This window comes from Diabrotica virgifera, chromosome 3 (assembly GCF_917563875.1).
Source record: "Diabrotica virgifera virgifera chromosome 3, PGI_DIABVI_V3a".
Lineage (NCBI taxonomy): Eukaryota > Metazoa > Arthropoda > Insecta > Coleoptera > Chrysomelidae > Diabrotica > Diabrotica virgifera.
Genome location: NC_065445.1, coordinates 249,043,829 through 249,067,963, shown reverse-complemented (window position 1 = coordinate 249,067,963; position 24,135 = coordinate 249,043,829). Strand labels below are relative to the sequence as shown.

Genomic DNA, 24,135 nt, shown 5'->3' with positions numbered 1-24,135 from the left:
CATATTCCGACTGTGCCGGTGTACCCAAGACTACAAAAAAAAAACTATTTGTGACTTATGAGTCGAGATTAGTGACTTTATTTCAAGGGTATGCCATCTTACCCACATGAATGTGGGTGAGATGGCACATGTAATACTTTACAATTTATTTTCTCAGAAAAAAACTATAATATGTACCTTGTTAAAAAATAATGTTATATTTATGTAAATGTTCCTAGCACTGACTTTGATATTTATTACATGTCTAACTCTATCGATTATCGATTACAAAACATTTAAAAAAAGTATGCCGTCTCAGGCATATCTCCCCTACTGTTTTAGAATGTTGTTAAACTCATTAAAAGAACTAAATAATTATCCACATTCCATAGTTCATTAAAAAAACACTAAACAAATAAAAGTAAGAAAACTCTTTACTAATCAATATTAAAGTGTTAAACAATTAGACAAATTCTAAGTACACTCTGACACTCGCGATACTTAAAGATACTTACCACAGCATACACGCGGCTCAAATTAGCGTGTACCAAAAAACCCAGTCAGAGTGCACGCTAAATAGTGACGTCACTGACTTGATGACGTTTAAGCGTGTACCTAACTTTTTTATTTGCGTACACGTTAGCGTGTACCTAGACACAGCGATTAGTAAAACACTTTTAATAATAACGCTACTTTTATTTCAATCTTATTTATTTCTTATCAAAAATACAGTTACAGTTATGCCAATAAAACAAAATGTGACAAAAAATACATTCAAAATACAAAACACACTTAACATATAAATAAAAAAAATAAAACACCAGTAAACCTACTACAATCACAGTTATTATTTATGCTTTTTTGTTAGTTTTCTTTATAACAATCAAGTATTAGGGATCACCTCTTCAGACTGAAAATTTGGATTGACGTACGTTTCTTTCTCAGTTTCCTTTAAATCTTCTGGCACTTTATCCCAAGGCTGTAGATTACCCGATCCAAAAATGCAGTAGAACAATCCTCCGACAAGATATATACCGCCAGCAATATAAAACATTATCCTCCATTGTTCAATGCTCGTCTAAAAATAAACAGTATTTGTTATTATTTTGTTGTCAACCGACATAAACATGAAGTTTAAGAAAATTTTAAAAAGGAAACGGCAGTTTCTCTTTTTATGCAGAAGTGGACCACCATCTCCAGATAGCTATTGCTGCATCTCATGCGCAGTGGCGTAGCGTAGTAGGGGCGGCAGGGCGGCCCGCCCCGGGCGGCACTTTTTAGGGGGCGGCAAAATTTAACAATAAATAATAAAAATATTTTGTAAATATTTGAACCATTTTATATTTTTATCGCAACTACAAATTTGGACTGATTGAAAGAAGCACGGAATTTTTCATTACTTATTTTGTGACGAATTCGGGAATTCTTTTTCTTTGAATGATATATTGTAGCGACTGGCAACAACGTCTATACTGACTTGTGGAAATTCCCCGTTTATGACTAACAATCAGCACCACTTTTTTCGGCACTTTAGAACAGCGGTTCTCAATCTGTGGTACATGTACCACTGGTGGTACATATCATTATTTGCGGTGGTACACAAAACGCAAAACTGTCAAAATCACCACTATTACAGTTAATTAGATTACCTATCTAGATAGGTAGTTATTTCAGTTAGGTGGTACCAAAAATATTAAAAAGTATTTTGTGGTACATGACTCAAAAAGATTAAGAACCACTGCTTTAGAACGTTGCTATTCTTTTTTCCTCATCGACACATCGTTGGGAAGTTCTGATAGAAGCTACAGGCAAAAGAAGGATCCAAGACACACGGTGGAGTGCAAAAGGCGATGCCGTAAATGTAACATGGCATCATTACAAAGATATTCTCGTCACTTTGGAAAAACTGACAGAGGCAGGTGAAAGCTTAAACACTAGGACAGATGCAGGTGCTTTACTAGTTTCGATGCAGTCATTTTCCTTTCTTTGTTTTTGGGCCTGTGGCAACCTGTATTACATGAAGTGAATGATGCACAAAAATATTTACAAACAAGGGGACTTGACATAAGATTGTGCGCTCAGAAAGTAAATGCTTTGCAGATGATATTGACAGAGAAAACAGAGGAATGAGCAAATGGCGCTGTAGGTTATGCAAAAATATGTGTGGAGAACTTGGAATTTCCATAAAACCTCGGAGGCGCATAACAAGAAAACATATTTTTGATGACGGAACTAGACGTGTTAACTTGTCTTGTGAAAATGAGTTGAGACGAAAGCTGTTTTCTTCGTTAGATAGAGTTATTGTAGAAATTCGTGAGCGTTCTCAACAGCTACATAATTCAACAGAAGTTTGTCTATCTAACGCCGACTATATTATTAGATCCAGACAACACTGAATCTAATCTAGACCTAGACTACGTATCTGACGAAATTGACGAGCAGGGTTTCAATGCTGGAAAAACTTCGACTGCGGACTTTTGTTGCTGCTACAGGCAACGAAATTGATTAATGCAGACTCACTTGAATTATTTAAATTTATTGTTAAATCCAAGCTGGAAGATACTCTGCCCAATATTTTAATAATGTTCCGAATATTTTTCACAGTTGTTGCTATAAGCAATGCCAGCTGTGAGATGAGTTTTTCAAAATTGAATTTGATTAAAAATTATTTAAGATCGACAATGAGTACTCTAAGACTAACTAATTTGGGTATTTTGTCTATTGAGCAAGAAGTGTGTGGTGCGATAGACATTGACGGTGCAATAAAAGACTTTGCTGTTAAAAAAAAAAGTAGACGTATAAATCTTTAATTCAGGACGGAGGATTTGTTTTTAATTCTAACAAATACTCATATTACTTTTCAATAAAAATAAAAATATAACATTATATTATCGTTCTACTTAGTTCTAATTAAAAATTGATTTTATTTAATTTTGTCGATCGTCAAGGTGTACCTAATCTTAAGTAATAGGTACCTAAGTTATATCAATGTATCTAATTGGTTAAAGTAAAAGATTTTTTGTATTAATAAACGTGATTGTAAAATTTAGATAAACTTTTTTATTTAATCCAACCTGTGTAATGCAAAATAATGATGACTGTTCTCGCCGAAAAGTTCTCTATAATTAATGTATGTAATGTATATATACACTAAATTAAATTACCTAAATAAGAGGGCGGCAAAATTGTCTTCCGCCCCGGGCGGCCGACACTCACGCTACGCCACTGCTCATGCGTCCTCGGTGGAGCTATGCAGTCACGACTATAAACCAAATATCAACAGGCTGGACCTCGATTTTTGACCCTTCGCTTCGTTATCGATCATTCGCTATCTGTACACTAAACAGATACGAAGCGAATACGTTCGATAACGAAGCGAAGGGTCAAAAATCGAGGTACTGCCTATTTAAGGGAAATCACCGCGAAGCAATGATTACACCTTTTGAGACGCAAAACAGCGACGTCTCTCATAAAACGAGGAAGACGAAAAGCCCTAGATACAAAAGTTTGCTACAATTAAAACAATTAAAATAACTGAAATAAAAATAATAAACAATATTTTAAATTCAAGACTTTTCGTTAAGAAACTGCTTTCTGGCTGCATCCCGTATCTCTGGCTTTTACAATATATAAGCTAGGGGAGTGCATTTAGATTTTCACTTCCGAAAAAATCAAACAAGATAAAACTTTTTGTAATTTCATTAAGAAATGTTTAATAAACAACATATCAAAAAGTTCTACTCGAGAAGTGGGTGCTTCATTTTTTATTAAACAAATGAACAGCGAAGTTAGATGTTTTTTTTAATAACTCCGAAAATATAATTTTTAGAAAAAAATGACTTGACCATTGAAAAATTCAGAAAATTTTACAAAAAAAACCTTCTATAAAGATTTTTCTAAAATTAAATCTCTAGCTTCTGTAATTTTTTATTTATAACGCTAAATTCACCCTTCTCACACACATTGGCGCACTGTAAACTAGCGTTGGAAGAAGTGCACGGTTGAGTTTTTTAAATGTAATTCTTTAACTAATAGATTAAAAGAAATTTTACAAATTGGACATGAAAGAAGATGAAATAAGCTACCTTATGGTTGTAATAAAAAGAAATAAAATGTATGGACATAAGTACGGTGTGGGCGGAAAGTGAGCCTTACATGAATTTTGTTTAAAAATGATTTAAAAATGTGTAACTACTACAATTTTACTTATAAAACTCTCAAACTTGCACAACTTACCTCACAATCATCTTACTAAACGATGTTTCATTAAAAAAAAAATCTCAAAAATTTAATTCAAATAATAGGATGTCTCAAAAAATGTAATTTTTGAAAACTTCGCAGTTTTACAGAATTCCCACCAATTTAAGACAGCATTACTCAAGTTTGAATAAATATAATACAATTTTTTGCTATTTTTTTAAAGCTTGGTATGTAATCTTTAAAAAACACTGAATTATTTTAGTTTAAAAATGAAATAAATAATTTCTTTTTGAGAAAACTAAGAAAGATAACAAAAATGTAATACAAAAACCGAAAATTACCTGCTGAAAAATGTAAATACAGAGTGATCAAAACTTTTTTCTGTAAAACTTACCTAAAATACATTTAATAATAAGCTTCAACAATAATAAATGTTCAACAAAAAAATTTTTTTTACCTCTTATACAGTATGTCTGCGTAACTTGGAACCTATTGATACTTTTTTAATATCAGATTAACGAAAAAAAGTTACTCTTTATAAAATACCCTCCATCGTATATAACATAAGATGCAACCATCAAATATCAAATTTTTTAAATTTTGTACGAGGTGTGTCAAAAAATATGAATTTCACTCAGGAGTAAAGTACCTTGATATTTCACAATATCGAAAATTTTTATGAAGAAAAGTTGTTTGGAATTAAAAACTATATTCCAATAAGTAATTATATCCTTCTAATCGAAAATTTGTTTTTTTTTTAAATATTCTTTCTAATACATTTTAATTTTTATTATTATTGTGAAAATTATTTGTTTATCTTTTTTTTAAGAATGAAATTCCATATTTGTTTGATTGGATTCTACTTGTTTTTCATTTAAATATCAGCCATTTTGGATCCGCCATTTTTAAATTTAAATTTTTAATCTTTAATTCAGATTCAACAACCTGTTAAAAATAAAGACAATAAATGTTTTAGAAAAATGTTCTTTTTTATGTTCTTTTTAGAAAATCCGCATTTTGGATCCGCCATTTTATAGTTTATAATGTTGACATTTAAGTTAGGTTTATCAAAGCTCTCAAAAATAAACATATGTAGAAATAAATACATTTTGTAAAGATATTATGATTTTACAACTATTTCTTAAGTTATCCGCCATTTTGGATCTGCCACTTTATAATTTAAATTATCAAAATTTGATTCAGGTTCAGCAACCTCTCAAAAATATCCACATATATGTAAACAAACACGTTTTATAAAAAAAATTCGGATTTTACAACTACTTTTTAAGGATTTTTAGGAAATAATCCACCATTTTGAATCCGCCATTTTGAATTTGCAAATTGTAATGTCAGATTCGGGTTCAGCATAATCAAAACTAAAATAAAATCATTTTTTATCAAAATAAAATGTTGAATTCACCCATATTCTTAACAATATTTATACAAAACAATTGTTATTGTTTAAACAATTAGCGGCGAAATTTGTGAGTAGAACTTTTTACTTTAACATATTTATAAACTAACAAAAAAAGTTTTAGAAAAATATAACCTTGTTTGATTTTTTCCGAAACATTGTATCTTTTCGTTCTAATTGCACTCCCCTAAGCACAGAGACGACGAATATAGAAGAAAGAAAATAAAGGACACGGTCACGTATGTGCATTCTTTTCGTTTGTGAAAAGGGCCGATAGACAGTTTCTGGTACTCAAATCTGAGTAAAGATGAAAAAGGAAAAGGCAGTTTATATTTGTATTTGATCCAGAGTTGGACCACCATCTCCAGATAGCTATTTCTGCATCTCGTGCGTCCTCGGTGGAGCTATGCAATCACAACTCTAAACCAAATATCAACACCCTGCCTATTTAAGGGAAATCACAGCGAAGAAATGATTACACCTTTTGAGACGTAAGACAGCGACATCTCTCAAAAACAATATTTAAAACAAAATATGGAAAATTGCTAAAAAAATTGTTAAATTAAAAAAAATTATTATTAATTTCAATAAATTATTTTTTTGGTACCTACATACCTACGTTCAGTAACAAACCATAAGGTAGAAAATAAATTCCAAAATATTGATTAATGTAACAAAACTTAAAAATTTACAAATTTGTTTATTCAATACATAAAGAAAACCCAATGGTCATCAGCAAAAACAAAAATATAGTTAATAACTAGGCAGATATTAGAATAAATGGAGACATGGTGCAGATAGTACAAGCATACAAGTATGTAGGCTATGGATGGGACAAACCTACCGGTTTTAACCTATAACCGGTTTTTCCCCTGCAATAATCGGTTTTCCGGTTGTTTTTTGTCTCGGTTGTAACCGGTTTTTTCTTTATAAAATAATAACCGGTGAAAAACCGGATAAGCGGAAAAAATACTGAATTCAGAAATAGATTCAGAAATTTTAAGCTGACTGAAACCAATTTCACAACACTGATGACTGATTTCTATACTGATATGGATTCGAATGAAGTGTCGCAAACTAAAGCGCGATGTAAATGTAACCTATTGGGTATTGGCTATGACTAAAAAAAACCGAAAACCGGTTTTTTTGACCGGTTATATCCGTCTGGTTAAACCGCAGGTAAAAAATACCGGTATAACCGAAAACCGGTGTTTTGTCAACAACCGCCATCCCTAATATAGGCTGCTGGGTGAATGAAAAAAGGGACTTATCACAGGAAATCAAATGCAGAATAGAGCAAGCTAAAAGATTTAGAAAAATTCAAAAGGTAATAACCAAGAAAGAGGTAAAAATTACGCTAAGAATACGCTAATTACGCTGCTATGTGTTCAGCATTTGGTTCTATGTAATGTAAGCATAGACCCTCACGTAAACAATGCGAAAAAGGATTGAGGCTTTTGAAATGTGGGCTTATCGCACAATATTGAGGATATCGTGGATGAACAGAGTAACAAATCAAGCAGTAATGCAGCGGCTAAACTTTCTTTCTCTCTCCCCTTCCTTATACCCTTTCAGGTGTTGGATTTTGGTTTAGTTTAGCTACATATTCACCCATCTGTTTCATTCTTTTCTGTCTTGTGCTATTAGTTTCATTTCTTCAAGCGTTTGCTGTTTAATTTTTCCCACATCTACTATTTGCTGTATCCATTTTTTCCTCGGTCTGCCTTTTTTCTTTTTTGTAATATTCCTTGTTTCGTGAATATTCCTTGTTAGTCTAGATTTCATTCTCATCAGATGTCCATACCAGTTTAATTGTCTTTTTATTATTTTATTCATTATTGATTCCTGTTTAGTTATCCCTCTTATTGCCTCATTTATTATTCTATCCTATTTAGTCTTTCCCGCTATAGCTCGTAGATGTCTAATCTCAATTACATTTTTATTCTACTATTATGCTTTTTCTGTAAAGTCCAATTTTCGATCTTATACAGTATCGTCGGTATAACAATTTCATGGGACAATTCTTTTTTCCTCAGAACTGGCGCTAGTGCGTAGTACAGTTTGTTTGAGTTTTTAGTTCTGTTAGTTATTTCGAGGTCTATTTTCCCGTCAGTGGTAATTATACTTCCAAGATAATCATGTGCGGTAACTATTTCCAGTTGAGTATTTTTGCATTTTATATTTTTTTCATTTTCTTTCTTTTCGCCGATGACCATTATTTTACTTTTCTCGATGTTATTTTTAATTTCTATATTTCTTCTGTCCATATGTTTATAAGTTTTTGCATTTTGTCACGGAATCTGCTATAAGGACTATGTCATCCGCATGCAATAAGGCTTCTATATTAATTTATTGGCTGTAATCTTTGGTATCCTATTATTGTCTATATTTGGTTCGTTCTTTCTCCAGTATCTCTAGTCAATTCTTATGAAAAGTAGCGGACTAAGACCGTCTCCTTGATTGATACCTCTTTCCCAATTGAATTCTTCAGATCATTCTCCTGCTATCTGTACACGTTTTTTTACTGCTCTGTATATACTTTCAATTATTTTTATCAGATTAATTAATACTTTAATGTTTCTTTCTATAGAGTCGAATGCTGCCCTTAGATCTATGAATGCCAGAATGAGCGTTCTCCCCGAGTCAATACTTCTTTCTATTATATTTCTAATGATGTAAATGTTATCGTTTGTCTGTCCTTCTGGTCTAAACGGTGCTCGTTCTTCTCCTAGTTCTTTCTCTACCTCTTGTCTTAGCCTCTTCTCTACTATTTTCGTGTATATTTTAAAACATACTGATGATAAACATAATATTGCTCTATAATTTTCGCAGTTGACGTGTTCTCCCTTTTTGTATATCGGCACTATAAGGTTACTTTGCCAGTCTTGTGGGATTTGTTGTTTTTCCCATGCCTCTTTGTATATTTTCAGCAACCAGTTTATCCCATCTTCTCCCATGTACTTGACCGTTTCCGGGTCTATGTCATCATCCCCTGCAGCTTTACCTATTTTTACGTTTGATACTTCCTGTATTACTTCTTCTCTACTTATTTGCTCTAATTCTTTGTTCTCGTTATCTTGATATATTTCATTTCTATCGTCTATTGTTTCATTTATAAATTTGTTTTCATAGTATTCCTTCCATACTTTAGCTATCTGTTCTGGATTTGTCTGGATTTGGTTTGTTGCAGCGGCTAAACAAAGAACAAGAATTACTTAATATCATAAAACGAAGAAAGCTAGAGTACTTTGTCCACGTAATGGGAAATTCGAAATAGGAAATGCTACATTATAATTATCCAGGGAAAGATAGAGGGAAAGCGCGGTTCCGGACGCAGAAAAACAAGGAACATCCGCCAGTGGTATGGAGTGAGCACCACGATAGTGATGTTGATTATAGTTACTTTCGAGTATTCATTACAAATCGTTACTTTTAAAAGTAATCATTTACAGTATTCGTTACTTTGATTACTATGATTACTTTTGTTACTTTTGAATTTGAGTACCGGTAATCATATCGAAAATCGTATTTCTCAGTAGGTAGGTATTTTGTATAAAGTAATCTATTACAGTTTTCGTTACTTTGATTACTATGATTACTTTTGTATTTGAGTACCGGTAATCATATCGAGAATCGTATTTCTCAGTAGGTAGATATTTTGTATAGATATTCCGGTATAAAAACGACCTTCACCGATCTGTTTAAGGGATAAAAATTATTTGATTACTATGATTACTTTTGTTACTTTTGTATTTGATTACCGGTAATCATATCGAGAATCGTATTTCTCAGTAGGTAGGTCTGTATAGGTATTCTGATATAACAACGACCTTCAACAATCTGTTTAAGAGATAAAAATGATTTGATTACAATGATTACTTTTGTATTTGAGTACCGGTAATCATATCGAGAATCGTATTTCTCAGTAGGTAGGTATTTTGTATAGGGATTCCGATATAATAACGACCTTCACAAAGTACGAAGTAATCAGAGTAATCAAAGTAATCAAAGTAGATACAATAGTCGTTACTCGCTCTGATACGATTGGTACGAAATAACGAAATAATCAGAGTAATCAAATTAATCAAAATAGATACAATAGGCGTTACTCGCTCTAATACGATTGGTATGAAGTAACGAAGTTATCAGAGTAATCAAAGTAGATACAATAGTCGTTACTCGCTCTGATACGATTGGTACGAAGTAACGAAGTAATCAGAGTAATCAAAGTAACGATTTGCCTCTCTGTATAGTAATCGTTACTTTCCGTATTAGTAAGTAACGAGTACTTTGTAACGAATAGTTACTTTTTCAACATCACTACACAACGACACTATTTAGGTCAGCTGTGGACACAGTAAAGATCATGCGACTGAACGCCAATGTTCTGGGGGGACCAGACACTTACAGAAGAAAGTAAATCAATTTTATCGCCAACCGTCACTAAAGTCATTCATTATTGTACTCATTTGCCCTCATTTGAGGCATTAAAGTAACACTTTATTGTACTGAAAGAAGAATTTTACTTTACCTGCCGCGATTAATCAAATTAACCGAGATTCAATGTAAGTGGTCGATAGCAGTAATCGATTATTTATTTGAGTGAACTTAAAATTTATTTACATTAATTATTAAAAATATTGTACATAATTTACGTTATTATTAATTAAATTTATGCCAAAAAGTGAAATTCTGTAGTATTTTTCAATTATATTCATATAAAATTAATCAAAACTTTACCGATTTTGTAATTATTCAATATTAATATTTATCTATGGATTAAAAATCGAAAGCGGCATGCAGAAGTCATCTGTCATCACTGTCATATTTAAAAAATTTAAATTGAAAATTGTATTTAGTGTATAAAAGTGTTAAAACGAATATCAAATTATAGTATATACAGTAGTGCTGCTTTGGAAATGGAAGAAATTACATGTACGCCACCTAAAATACGCAAGAAATCGTTAGAGGCAATTTCAGAGCTTCTCCCAGCAAAATCCATCGAAAAATACAATAGGCAATATGACATATTTGAAGCATGGCCTGAAAAAAATAGTATTACTAATTATAGTGAAAGTGTTTTACTAGCATATTTCTCTAAATTGTCTAAAGAATATTCTACATCGACTATGTGGTTCTATTATTCAATGTTGAAGGCAACTTTGACCACAAATAAACACATAGGTATAAGCAAGTTTACGAATGTCTTGTATAATTATTGTACCTATGTAACAAATGTTACAAATGTTTCTGCTAAAATTTAGGAATATATTAATTTATAAGTATGTAAGTAGTAATTTTCTTTACAATTTTTACTCACCTATTTCTTTTTTTATATCTAATATCGGCCGTGTCTAGCAAGGGGTTGCGTGGGGTAGTGGTATGCGTATCTAGTTACGGACGTGTTAGTACTTGGTTTGAGTCCCCGGTAAGGAAAAATTTTTTGTTTAATATTAATGGTTATTGACATACTTAGACTATTATAAAGACTTAAAAAATGATTAAAAATAATTAAAATAATTAATCGGGCTGTTGCCCAATGACGTCACCCGAAAAGTTACCCCAATGACTTCACCCCGACAAGTCGGATTGTACATTGTACAATAAAAAGATTAAACAAAATAATACTTATTTAGATTTTCTACGATTAAACAAGGAAAAAGCAAATTCGAAAGGCTGTTATTTTTAGTTCTTACATGCATACAAAGTACACACACTCTTTTTTCATTAGAAGGATGTAATTAAGTAAGTGTTAATGTTTTGTATGATTGGCGATAAAATCTTGTATGCACCACGTCAGTAAAGACTCTTTATCGAACTCGTCTGTTACTGGCCTCGCTCGCTAGGCTCGCTCGGCTCATAATATCAGACTCGTTCGATATAAAGAGTCACTTTACTGACTTGGTACATAAATAACCATTTTCTTCTTGGAAAGGGACCATTTGTGCTTTTCCATTTATGGCCTTTGTATTTCCAATAAAAATACTAAATAATAATAAAACGACACAGAGAATAGCTTTAGGATAATACTTTGCTAAAAATATCGTCACTTACTTCATCGGTGACCAGATATCCAGTTAAAATGGGACTAATGATTCCTGGCAAAGTTGCAAATGTATTCCCAATGCCTACTATGACACTCGCAAAATTTGGACTCAGATCCAAATTGTTGACCCTAGAAAACCATTAATATCAAAATTAATACATTATATCCGGAGAAATATAGGTCGATAGATGTATCTGAAACTGCCAAGGTCAGACGGATCGAAAACTTAAGTTAAGCGATGTTGTCAGATCAATCGGGTTTCAAAGGTTTTTCGGATTTTTATTTGTTACCTGTTTCACAGTAAAATTTCCTACTGCCTCCTCCTGCGTAAATTGTAAATATACTTTGTCTAATTTACTTATAGTCCTGTCGCCAGGGGGGGTACAACGGCCTCGTTAATTCAGATGGACTTACCCAAGTTTTTTTTATGTATTTTGACCCGTAGAACACGAATTTTTTGGGTAACAGTTGATCCGGATGTCGATAAGATTGTTATAGACCAAGAACTTGAGGAATCAAATAACAGCGATTTTTGGCAAAACAAAACAATATTTTGTATTTTTTGGGTCATTTTAAGCAAAAAATATTTCTACAAGTTTTTTAGTAGGATGCACAGTTTTCGAGATAAACGCGGTTGAACTTTCAAAAAATCGAAAAACTGCAATTTTTAAACCCGAATAACTTTTGATTAAAAAATAAAATAGCAATTCTGCTTAGCGCCTTTGAAAGTTCAAGTCAAATTATGTCGGTTTTGATTATTTGCATTGCTAAAAATTTATTGTGTTATTGTTAAACAAAGCTACAAACAACTAGTGCGTGAGTGATGTTTCTATGATTTCTCATTTAAAATCGAACGAGTAGGTAGAATAGGTACTAGTGCAATCAAGACTATTTCTACGTTACATGCGTTAAAACACATGTAAAAGCACGGGAAACCCTACGTGTTTATAGCTTTGTTAAACAATAAAAAAATAAATTTTTACCAATGGAAATAATCAAAACCGATATAATTTGACTTAAACTTTTAAATGCGGTAAGCAGACTAGCTATTTTATTTTTTAATCAAAAGTTATTCGGGTTCAAAAATTGCAATTTTTCGATTTTTTTAAAGTTCAACCGCGTTTATCTCGAAAACTGTGCATCCTACGAAAAAACTTGTAGAAATATTTTTTACTTAAAATGGCCCAAAAAATACAAAATAGTGTTTTGTTTTGCCAAAAATCGCTGTTATTTGATTCCTCAAGTTCTTGGTCTATAACAATCTTATCGACATCCGGATCAACTGTTACCCAAAAAATTCGTGTTCTACGGGTCAAAATACATAAAAAAAACTTGAGTAAGTCCATCTGAATTAACGAGGCCGTTGTACCCCCCCTGGCGACAGGACTATTACCATTGCACGTGATCCGTATCATAGCCTGTGGCGTCACATGATACCAACACGAAATATTTAGGCGGTAGGTGTGTCCTTTTTTAGAATCATTTTGCCTAGTACACTGGAATTACAGCCAATAGACATATTTTATTATATACGCGTAGAAATAATATTTGAAAATTTCTATTAATGTTAACCTAAAGGAATAGGTCTGGATCCCGCGTATGAAAAAAAAGTTGATTAATAGCAAGCTGAAAATTTGTTAAGAGCTTAAGGGTGTCTAGTCGAATAAACTTTGATATATGGGAACACTGAAACAGGGGAAGTTTTAATTGTGGAACAGGTTAAAAATTTCGAACGGTCACAGCACGAAAACGGCACATTTATTTTGTCCGACAGAACAGACTTAAACTCTCCGAACAGAGATTAAACTCTCATGAAAAAATCAGACTGCTATTTATTACCTGTCATAATTCCTGTCATTTGACATATTCTACATGTTCCACTCATTAAAACGCCCATTTGGTGATAAATAGCAGTCTGATTTTTGCATGAGAGTTTAATCTCTGTTCGAAGAGTTTAAGTCTCTTCTGTCGGACAAAATAAATGTGCCGTTTTCGTGCTGTGACCGTTCCAAATTTTTAACCTGTTCCACAATTAAAACTGCCCCTGTTCCAGTGTTCACACATATCAATGTTTATTCGACTAGACACCCTTAAGCTATTAACAAATTTTCAGCTTGCTATTAATCAACTTTTTTTTCATACGCGGGATCCAGACCTAAATACACAATAATATGTTTCATTTAATTTGTATAAATGAATTATAAAGCGTTTTTATGAAGCACATTTGCTCGGATCACACTGTAACTGTAATCGAACGAAGGTGACATTTTAGAATAAATTGGTAACATTTATTTTGACAGTTGCGGTGATGACACTTCATATTTGTTTATATTTTTTACAATAAGTATTTGTTTTATTATATTTACTCTTTTTATTATTTACTTTTACGTAAGATTATAACTAAATTTTCTTGTTCTCTATTTCCAAAGTTTTTATTTATTTACATTGAATATTAATTATTTTTTTATTTAGCTAATGCCTCGACAACTAATGGCCATTGGGATGGTAGGTACGGTAATTTTGAACAGTTAGGTACCTAGTGTCATGTGTAGTGTGTGTGTTGAGTAAGTGTCTTGTTACTTTGCAAAGTCGACGTCATTGTCTTTGCAAAGAGACGCTAATTGTATCCGAACGTCTGCGGTCCCTCCGGTGAGTACCGATCCCACAAGGACAGAAACTATATTCATTTATTAATTTATAATAAATGAAAAATTTCTGACCCTGGTGAGATTCGAACCCACAACCTTTCGGATTTTTTCGATCCAAAGGCAGGCGCTCTTACCACCGAGCCACGGAGGAGGCGAATATTAATTTGTTTTGTTGTATAATCCACGTTTACAATAATTACGTGATCTATTTGATTTAAAATGGATTCAGGATGTTTTTATACTTTGGCAACTATGTCAACTTAGACCTCTGGCGTAGATAATGACGTGCAACGGTAAGTAAATTAGACGGACTGTATGTATAATTTCACGGGATTGTGCACTTATTGTCCTATTTTTCACGACACTTGTAATATTCATGTTTATTTAAAAAATATTAAATGTGTTCTAAATAAACAACTATTCGACGATTTTATCTGACAATGTCGCAAAAACTCTGATTTCGAGCACACTGCATTTTAAATGGATGTTTATTCTTTGCACCAACGCATTCAACTGTTTGCTCCTCTCTCCTTGATTTGCTACTTAACTGACCTTCGCGGTTTCGAATATTTCTGTACGCTTGTACTTACGTAAAGCCAGCCATTGCAAAACCTCCAAATCCAATTGCCAAGACGAGACAAAAAGTCGTAGTAACTGTGGAAACCCAATGAACAGAGATTATCATGAATGTGCACTGCAGTGAGAAACCGACTCCAAGAAAAATTTTTCTTAATTGACCAACTGTGAAGAGGTTTTTAGACTGCACGTAGTCTCCAAGGTGACCTGCAATTTGGATTACAAACGCAACTGCTAAATAGGGCAATGCTGATACGAATCCTGAATCACTGAGATTAAATTTGAGAGCGTCTAAAACAATAAAAAATTTAAAATAAATATATAATTTTTAGTACAGGAACCGAAGCTTTTCACCTCGCAATTTTTACAGAATGGATCGATTTGCTTGAAAATTTGGGAATAAGTAGTAGATAGTAAAAGGATCAAAATCTATATGATGCCCAAAGGCGCTTTTATCATGGGGGTGGTTGCCACCCCATCTCGGGGGTGGGAATTTTTTATTATATTTTTTCCACAAAAGTTGATAAAAGCATTCATTCTAAGCAAAAACTGCTCTATACATTTTTTTGATAAAATTCACAGTTTTCGATTTATTCGCTATCGAAAATGTTAGTTTTATATCGAAAAAATCAATGTTTTTCGATAATATACTTATTTACGATTCACTCAATTTTTGCAGTAGAAAAAATGTTTTCACACCAAGTTCTTGGGAATTAAATAGACTACAATTTTATATTTAAACATATTTTCGTATCTCTGATGCTAATCTGTCTATTCTGAAGAAAATGGCATTTTTTACTAAACTACAAAAATTTGTTATTCGCTTTTAACTCCAGTTTTTTTAAAACTAATCATTCTAAGCCAGTCAAACTTCTAGAATCTATTATTAATACATAAATAAAGAAGAAGGAATAAAGCTAATGACTAAAAGCAGCCCCAACTTACATTATTATGCTTCCAATTGAATTTCTCCTTTTTTGAAGATATTCTTCTTTAGCGGCGAATCGATTGAGGGTAAAATTTTATTGATCCGCGCGCATGCGCATACCGACAGTATGGTATTAGTCGTTATACGGGCTCTGATTGGGTGTTGAAATGATCTATCAATAATTGTTCAATATGGAGGTTATCGGTAAACAAAAATGTTGTATACATTAGTTTTTATTGTTGTGAGGACAGAAATAAAATCAAATTTATATATATAGTGACTTTCTAAATAGTTTTGAAAAGCGGCAGGTACGTAATTCTAAATGTTTCAGTTGGAAATACCTAATAGCTTCAATACCTATCTATTTGGAAAATGTAAAAAAATAATGTAGTTACCTATTAGTAGGCGATGCTTTAATTTACATAATCTGATTACGAACAAACTTTCTACAAATCTTCATCTAATATATCGTTTTCTTACTCTATATTTTGTTGTATTTTAATGCGACAAAAATCAAACTAAGTAATAATTTTATTAAATTCATATAAGTTTATGGTGTAAACGTTTAGTTTGTGTATATTCCCACATGACGTATACGCGAATGTGGTGCAGTTTGAAATGGCTTGAACTTACCTACGGCGCGGTAGACGTGAAATGGGTTCAAGCCCCAAACAAGTTGTTGTTTTTTTATTTTCTTTTATAGATTTTATGATTCTAAGTATATTATTATATAATTTTTGAAGATATTCTAATTTAGCGGCGAATCGATTGAGGGTACAATTGTACATAAATCTGGCGCCTGCGCACACTGACAGTATGTAGTTCTGATAGTATGTAGTTCATTGCTAATCTTTCAAGATAGGTATGTATGTATCTGTAACCGTGCAAATAAGTCATTAAAAGAATATGTTAGTGTTTTTAGGAAATGTATTATTTATTATAATTCTTGTGTTTTTGGATTTGTGTTTCTCTGTAGTAAAATAATAAAATATTATGTAAGCATAACATTTTTACACTATATGTCGCCGTGTCGTGTAATTATATCCGAAACTTACATGTCAATTCCTAGGGCCTCGCTGGAGTAGTTTGTAATGCGTTAGCTCTGAGATTGGAATGACGCGGGTTCAATTCCTGGGCGATTCATATATTTTTTTTATTTTTGGTTGTTTTAATAAAAAATTTTTGAAAGTGGTAGATAAGAAAGTTAGTTTGATTTTTAAATAAAATACAAATAACTTTTTAAGTATATTTACTTCGTTTAAATTACCTATTATATAATAGAAGAATATCTTCTTACGTGCGTACAAAGTACACACACATTCTTTTTTTTTTTCAAAAAAATATATTGATTTTTTAATTGTAACTTTTTTATATTTTATCCTAGAAAGTTTGGTAAAAAAAAATTTTGTAGGTTTTTACATGATCTATAAGGCTATTAATAACAAATCCTTTTAAAATCCTCAGTAGCAAACTAGTTCAGAGAAATAAGGAAAAAAAATGTCCTGTTGGTGACACAACCCCCTCCAGGCCGGAACCAAATTTTTTGAGTAGTACGGACATCTATATTAATAACCTATATTATGTTTCCTGCAGCCGATTTTGATGATATACATAGTTATGAAGAAATAAAGATCAAAAAACCGTAAATTTCCGCTTTTTTTGTCTATAACCAAAAAGTTTAGTATTTTAAACAAATTTGAGAGTGAGAAACTCATAAATCGAATAAAAAACTTCAATACGGCGTTCGCTGAATATGTTTATCCTTATTGGTTGCTTAGAAAATTGCAAAATAAATCATAAATTTTGAAATATAATAAAGGCAGTTTTTGTTTTTATTCGACTCAGAGTTGGACCACCATCTCCATATAGCTATTTCAGCATCCCATGCATCTTCAGTGAAGCTATGCAGTCACAACTCTGAAGCGAATATCAACAACCCTGCCTATTTAAGGGAAACCATCGCGATACAATGATTCCACCTTTTAAGACGCAATCTAGCGACATCTCTCGCAATACGAGGAAAACAACGAAAAGCTCTAGATTCAAAGTTTACTACATTTTAAACAATTAAAATAATTTAAATAAAAATATAATAAACAATATTTTAAATCCAAGACTTTTCGTTAATATACTGCTTTCTGACTGCATCCTGTATCTCTGGCTTTTACAATATATAAGCACAAGAGACGACGAAAATAGAAGAAAGCAAATAGAGGACACTTTGGCCACGCATTTGCCTTCTTTCCGTCTAGGAAAAGGACCGGAAGACAGTTTCTAAATACTCAAATCTGAGTAAAGATGAAAAATAATAAAGGCAGTTTTTGTTTTTATTCGACATAAATTTTGAGTTTTTATAAATATTCATAACTTCTGTAAAAATTAACTTAGAACGTTCTTATTACACGGAATGCTGAAACTTCTGGTGCTTAAATTATACGCTAAATTTCAAAGCAATTAGTCAAATTGTTTAAAAGGTATTTGTGTGGTAATTTGTTTATCCCAAATTAATTTTTTTTGCTACGCTATAAGTCAGAAAATGATGAAGTTACACTAATACTTTGGATAGTTTATGAAAGAAGATTTATACTACAAATTTAATTAAAAAAATGACAACAAATAATTCTAAATACTGCAAAATTATTTTGCAAAAACATGTGAATTAAAAAAAGGGAGGGCTAACTTCGTCCCTAATTGTCATAGGACAATTGTTTTTCTTTCTAAATGTGTATAAAAATTCAGTCTTTCCAAATATGAAAAAATAATTTTTCTACGGGTAACGGTTAAAAAGTGATTCTAATTGTTTGTAAGTAAGCAAAAAATCGACGTGTTTTTGAAAATAATTTTACACTGTTTAAAATTTCTTTTTCTCATTTTTTTTAATTAAGTTAATAGTATAAATCTTCTTCTTCCATAAGCTGTCAGAAGTCTTACTGTAACCTCATAATTTTCTGACTTATAGTGTTACAAAAAAAAATGAATTTGGGATAAACAAATTAAATAATTTTAAACTATTTGACCAATTGCTTTGAAATTTAAAATATAAATTAAGCACCAGAGAATTTAAGTCTCAGCAATTCTTGTAATAAGAAGGTCCTAAGTTAATTTTTACATAAGTTATGAATATTTATAAAAACTCAAAATTTATGATCAAAATTTATATACAAAATCATGGAAGAAGTTGTGGCCAGATTTACAATTTGAAGAAGCTCCATTACAAGATGATCTAGAAGTCGTAACACAACTTCCAAGATGTGAAAACAAAGAAGAAAGTGCAATTACAAAATGTATTGTAGCTGATGACAATGGGCACCAATAATTTACGGATGAAGACATTTTAGACTTGGTTCAACCTTAAGGCAGCCCTAATGAAGAAGAAGAAAGCGAGAAAGAAGTTTTTCTGCCACATCGAGTGTCATACGCAGTTGCCACTAAAGCTCTGGATGTGGCTCTACGTTATGTGGAGCAGAACCCTTCTGCGTTACCGGTCGATGTAATGTTCATGCGTAAATGGTTTAACATCGCTGCGTTAACTCGCTGCACCTCCATGCGTCAGACGAAAGTTACCGACTTCTTGAAGAATACGCCTTATTAATCCTACATTGTTAAATTTTCTGGTTTTACTATGTTGTATAATAAACAAGAGTAAAAAACCGCTATACGCCGTAAAAATTAGTGGCGCACACAATATTCCAGTTACAAAAGAGCTGATATGAATATTACGTGGCGCGATAATATATTTTCCTTTTGATGGAAAATAAAATTCAAGTTTTATTTTAAAAGATTTTTCCATAATATTTGCTAAATTTGAAGAAAAATGCGATGTATGAAGTTGAATGCAATTTTATAAATAGTGTCGCATGTAGGGATATTATGCGCCACTGGCAAGAACTGCCGTTCTCTGGTAATAAGTTTTTAACGTACACCATAAAAAAACACCACTAACTTACATTATTATGCTTCCAATTGGATTTTTCTATTTTTTTTTAACAAACTTTATTGGTTTTTTAACCCTAACTTTTTTATTTTTTATACTAGAAAGTTTGTTAAAAAATTTAAAGAGTTTGTTAAAAAGATCTATAAGACTATTAATATTAAATCCTTTTAAAATCCTCAGTCGCAAAAAGAGGAGACTTTGAAAGGGTTTGTAAAGGTGGTTCTACTTTGAGAGGAAGTTCTACTGAATATAAAAAAGAGAAAACTTGAATACTTAGGCCACCTGATGAGGGGACAAAAGTACACATTCCTACAAAATATAATGCAAGGAAAAATCCAAGGACGAAGATATCCAGGCCGTAGAAGAATGTCCTGGATGAGAAATTTGAGAGAGTGGTTTGGCTGTACCACTAACGAATTGTTCAAAACAGTAAATAAAATTAGAATCGCCCTAATGATATCCAATTTCCGATAGGAGAGGCACTCAAAGAAGAAGAAGTAAAGGTGGTTTTGCATGTTATTACAAGTTCTAATTGTCTGTAGCTCACTCAATTTTTGCCGTAGAAAAAATTTTCGTAAACCACGTTCTTAAGAATTAAACAAGCTACATTTTCATATGTAAACATTTTTTCGCATCTCTGATGCTAATCTTTCTATTCTGAAGAAAAGGGCATGTTTTACCAAACTACAAAAATTTGTTATTCGCTTTTAACTCCAGTTTTTGAAAAACTAATTTTTTTAAGCCGGTCAAACTCCTGTAATCTATTAAAAATGCAAAAATAAAAAATACGGAATAAGGTCGATGACTAATTTTAATTAGGGTGGTAATTAGGAGGTTGTTTCCGATAACTTTTTGACTGAAAAAATAGGGACTGACATTCTTTTCATTATAAATCACTTACTTTTTAAGCTACAGACTTTATTTTTTATTTTTGAACGTAGATCTTTTTAAACATTTAAAATTAGTTTCTATAAGTTATCCTCGAAAATGCATAGTTTTTCCGTCTTTTGACTTTGAAACTATAATATTTAGTATTTGACGAAGAAACGCTAACATATAATAAAGTACAGCTCGATTACTATTGGTCTTAAAGAAAATAAAAAAAAAACACTTTGTTCCTTTTTTTAAAGGTATATAGTCGTTAACTAAAGTTGTTTTCATAAAACAAAAACTTTTTGAGTTATTAGCAGAACACTGATTAATAACATTGATTTTTTCGATATAAAACTAACACTTTCGATAAGATAAATTTTATAAAAAAAATGTATAAAACATTTTTTGCTTACAATTAATGTTTCACCAACATTTGCGGTCAAAATATAATAAAAAATTTCCATCCCCGAGATGGGGGGCAACCACCCCATGGTCAAAACTTCTTTCGGCATCATATGAATTTTGATCCTTGGACTATCCACTACTTATTGTCAAATTTTAAAGCAAATCGATCCATTCTGTAAAAATTGCGAAGTGAAAAGTTTCTGTTTCAGGACTAATTATACTTTTGGAGCTCTATAACTTCTGAACGGCTTAACTGATTTTGATCAATAAACATGAGTTTGAAACGTATTGACAAGTAGTATCTGATGCATCTAAGATCAAGTATAATAACTGAACGTATTACAGGAATTATTGAGCTTGAAAAACCGTTTTTCCCATAAGAAATAGATTTGATCATATTTATGAAGCCTATAACTAAAAAATTCAAATTTTTCCAGATATGCGATATACTTCGTTAGACGCGACTAGAAACCTCCTACAAACGCTCAGTTATTGGCGCAATTCGTAGGTTAAAATTTTGAGTAATTGTGGAAAACCCAAAATTTTCAAAGTTTAATTTTTTAGTTTTTCGGCTATAGTTAGCAGTGTATATGTCTCACGTTGATAGCTTAGGCTGATTAGCGTTGGTTGATAGGTTGAGTTTAACTCAACCTTATTGATTTGGCGTATTTGCGGTTTTCCTGTCTCTCCTTGAACCTAAGATATATACGCCCAAAAAATATGCTATTTTGTATCTCCCTAGCCCTCTAGCTGGCTTACGGGTAGTCAGAAGTCAAAAATTACACCGGTTCTGAATCGGCCCTCACACCGTCTTGAAACACAGAAAAAAATTCAGATCGGTGTAACTTTTCCACACACATACATACATGCGTACATACATACATATATGTCATATAGTCCGTCCGCTATAACTTTTCCCATGCGGTACGATTCAATCAAATTAAGTCAAAACATAAATTGAAACGAACGTCGATGTGTATATACATTTTGTATACTGTATACTATATACTACACACATCGGCGTACGTTTCACTTTCTGTTTTGACTTAATTTGATTGAAAATGAATCGTGCATGGAAAAGTTATAGCGGACGGACTAAAACATATCCACAAACATTTTCCCCTTGTTAAATAAAAATTGAGTCATACTTGTGAGCTCGGTAACTTTTGAATGGTATAACCGATTTTCAAAATTAGACATCTCTTGGAAAGGTAATGATCAGTATTATCAGAGTCGGTAAAGATCGGACTTAAATTTTTGAAATTTTTGGGAGTTTTGGGGCCGAGAAACAGACCCTAAATGGGAAGGGCCGTAAAATCCACACCCTTGGACCAAAATGGAAAATTTGACATATGGATGGGTGAGTCTTTTCCTAAGCTTTAAGATGGGATTTGGTCCAATTTTCAATTCAGTCAGATTTACAAAATCGAAAATTTCGTGTACATATAGTGTCGCTTGTAGGGGTATTGTAGTTGGGGTTGTGCTCCACTGACGAGAACTGCCGTTCTCTGGTAACATGTTTAAAGTTTTTGTCTTGAATTTTTAATTTTTTTTAACTTTCCGTGGGTTCGGATTTGCCGAACGTTCGGATTAGGGGGTTCGGATTTGCGGAGTTTTACTGTATACTAACATTTCATAAATTTTGGTAGCTGTGTCAGCATTGTGTAAAACCCCCAAATTTCGCTAGAAGCTGCAACGATCAAAGCCCACACCGGAGGAGATGTTAGAATTGACCATATAGGAATATTTCTATTAGTATCCGGTTTGCACCCTTCCAGAGAATTGGTTATATATTTCAGTTCTTCGCTCGAAATTTTTGGGTCTTCCGTAGGAGAGTCCTTTATTAACCATAACCAGAATACGCACCATATACAGCCGACGGCACCTGTAAGAAAGAATTATTTATAGGTTTTGTAATATTTATTTCATTAAATAAATTAAGCATGAAATCAAAAATCTAAAGGCACGTATCCACTACGTTCGTGAACCTCTTGGGCTCCGAGCTCCCTGCAACCGTTGATTGAAATATTAATATTTAAATCCATCCTATAGATTACGCCTATGGGTATTTCTAAAGTTGTTTTACTATCTAGTGCCTTACGCAGTGATTCATTATAATAGCCAACTTAGGGAACTTGCACATAAAAATATGTTTGCATAAAATTGTTAATTTATGTTTAAAAATGATAAATTCAAAATATTACGTCTTAACAAATAATAGTGTACGTACAACAACTGATTATAATTCCGCGCCCGAAATTACCGTTTCAAACAACTTTAAAAGCGCGCGCTTGGGTCTGACGTCACTAACCATGATATTTACCACTGTTATCGTTTGGCTACTGCCTAGTGCCAGACGTGCACTCTGCAGATAATATCTTGTAAAGGTTTTCATGTATTCATAATATTATTTTTAGTTTAGAGAAATACATTTTTATTTTACAACATAGGTATCTCAAATGCCAAATTATATTATAAAGTTTGAACAAAATTAAATACATACATTAATATCATATTTCTTAAAAAATGTAAGTACATAGATAATATATACTACTAAAAAATTACTTATAAAAAGAAAAAGAAAGAATGTTTTATTATAATATATAAATATATATTTAGTTTAAAATATGAATTTCATTCTCGCATAAAGAAATAAAAATATTTTATGGATGAAACTTTATTTTATCAAATTTTTATTCAATTTATTTTTAATAATTATCAGATCCAAATAGATGCGGGAAAATATTTACACTCCAAAAGTCTTGTGCTATACTAATCAAACTGTCGATAAGATCTGCGTCCTATTCTATCCAAATATAAGTAAATTTTGAATTATTTTTAAAGTGTGTATCTGGTACGCAAAATCAACACTTTTTTTTCAAATAGAAACATTATTTGCAACTGTACTTTTGCATTGTACATTGTAACATTGGTTATTTGGTTGTCTATTGGTTATTAAATGTTCCAAATATATGTACTTCTAGTCGTAATATTTTGTAATAAACAAAACTAAAACCTATAATTTATAAATATTTTAAATTCATAACAAAGAAGAAAGAAAATAAAAATAACTTAAAAATAAACAAAACTTTTAGTAATAAAAGTCAGAGTAACTAAAAACTATTGTTATAA

At 31.9% G+C, this 24,135-nt stretch overlaps 1 protein-coding gene across 4 annotated transcripts in view; it reads right to left on the bottom strand.

Annotated features, from left to right (window-relative positions):
• Window positions 1-672: 672 nt before the first annotated feature.
• Window positions 673-24,135, bottom strand: part of LOC126881672 (sialin-like) — a 68,325-nt gene continuing 44,862 nt past the window's right edge. For all 4 annotated transcript variants that reach the window (XM_050646066.1, XM_050646065.1, XM_050646067.1 and 1 more), the window contains 4 exons: window positions 22,634-22,888; window positions 14,878-15,154; window positions 11,648-11,768; window positions 673-1,057 (listed from right to left, as the gene is read on the bottom strand). In XM_050646066.1, coding sequence (XP_050502023.1) covers window positions 863-1,057; window positions 11,648-11,768; window positions 14,878-15,154; window positions 22,634-22,888 — 848 coding nt within the window. In that variant the 3' untranslated portion in view covers window positions 673-862. The remainder of the gene's footprint in view (window positions 1,058-11,647; window positions 11,769-14,877; window positions 15,155-22,633; window positions 22,889-24,135) is intronic.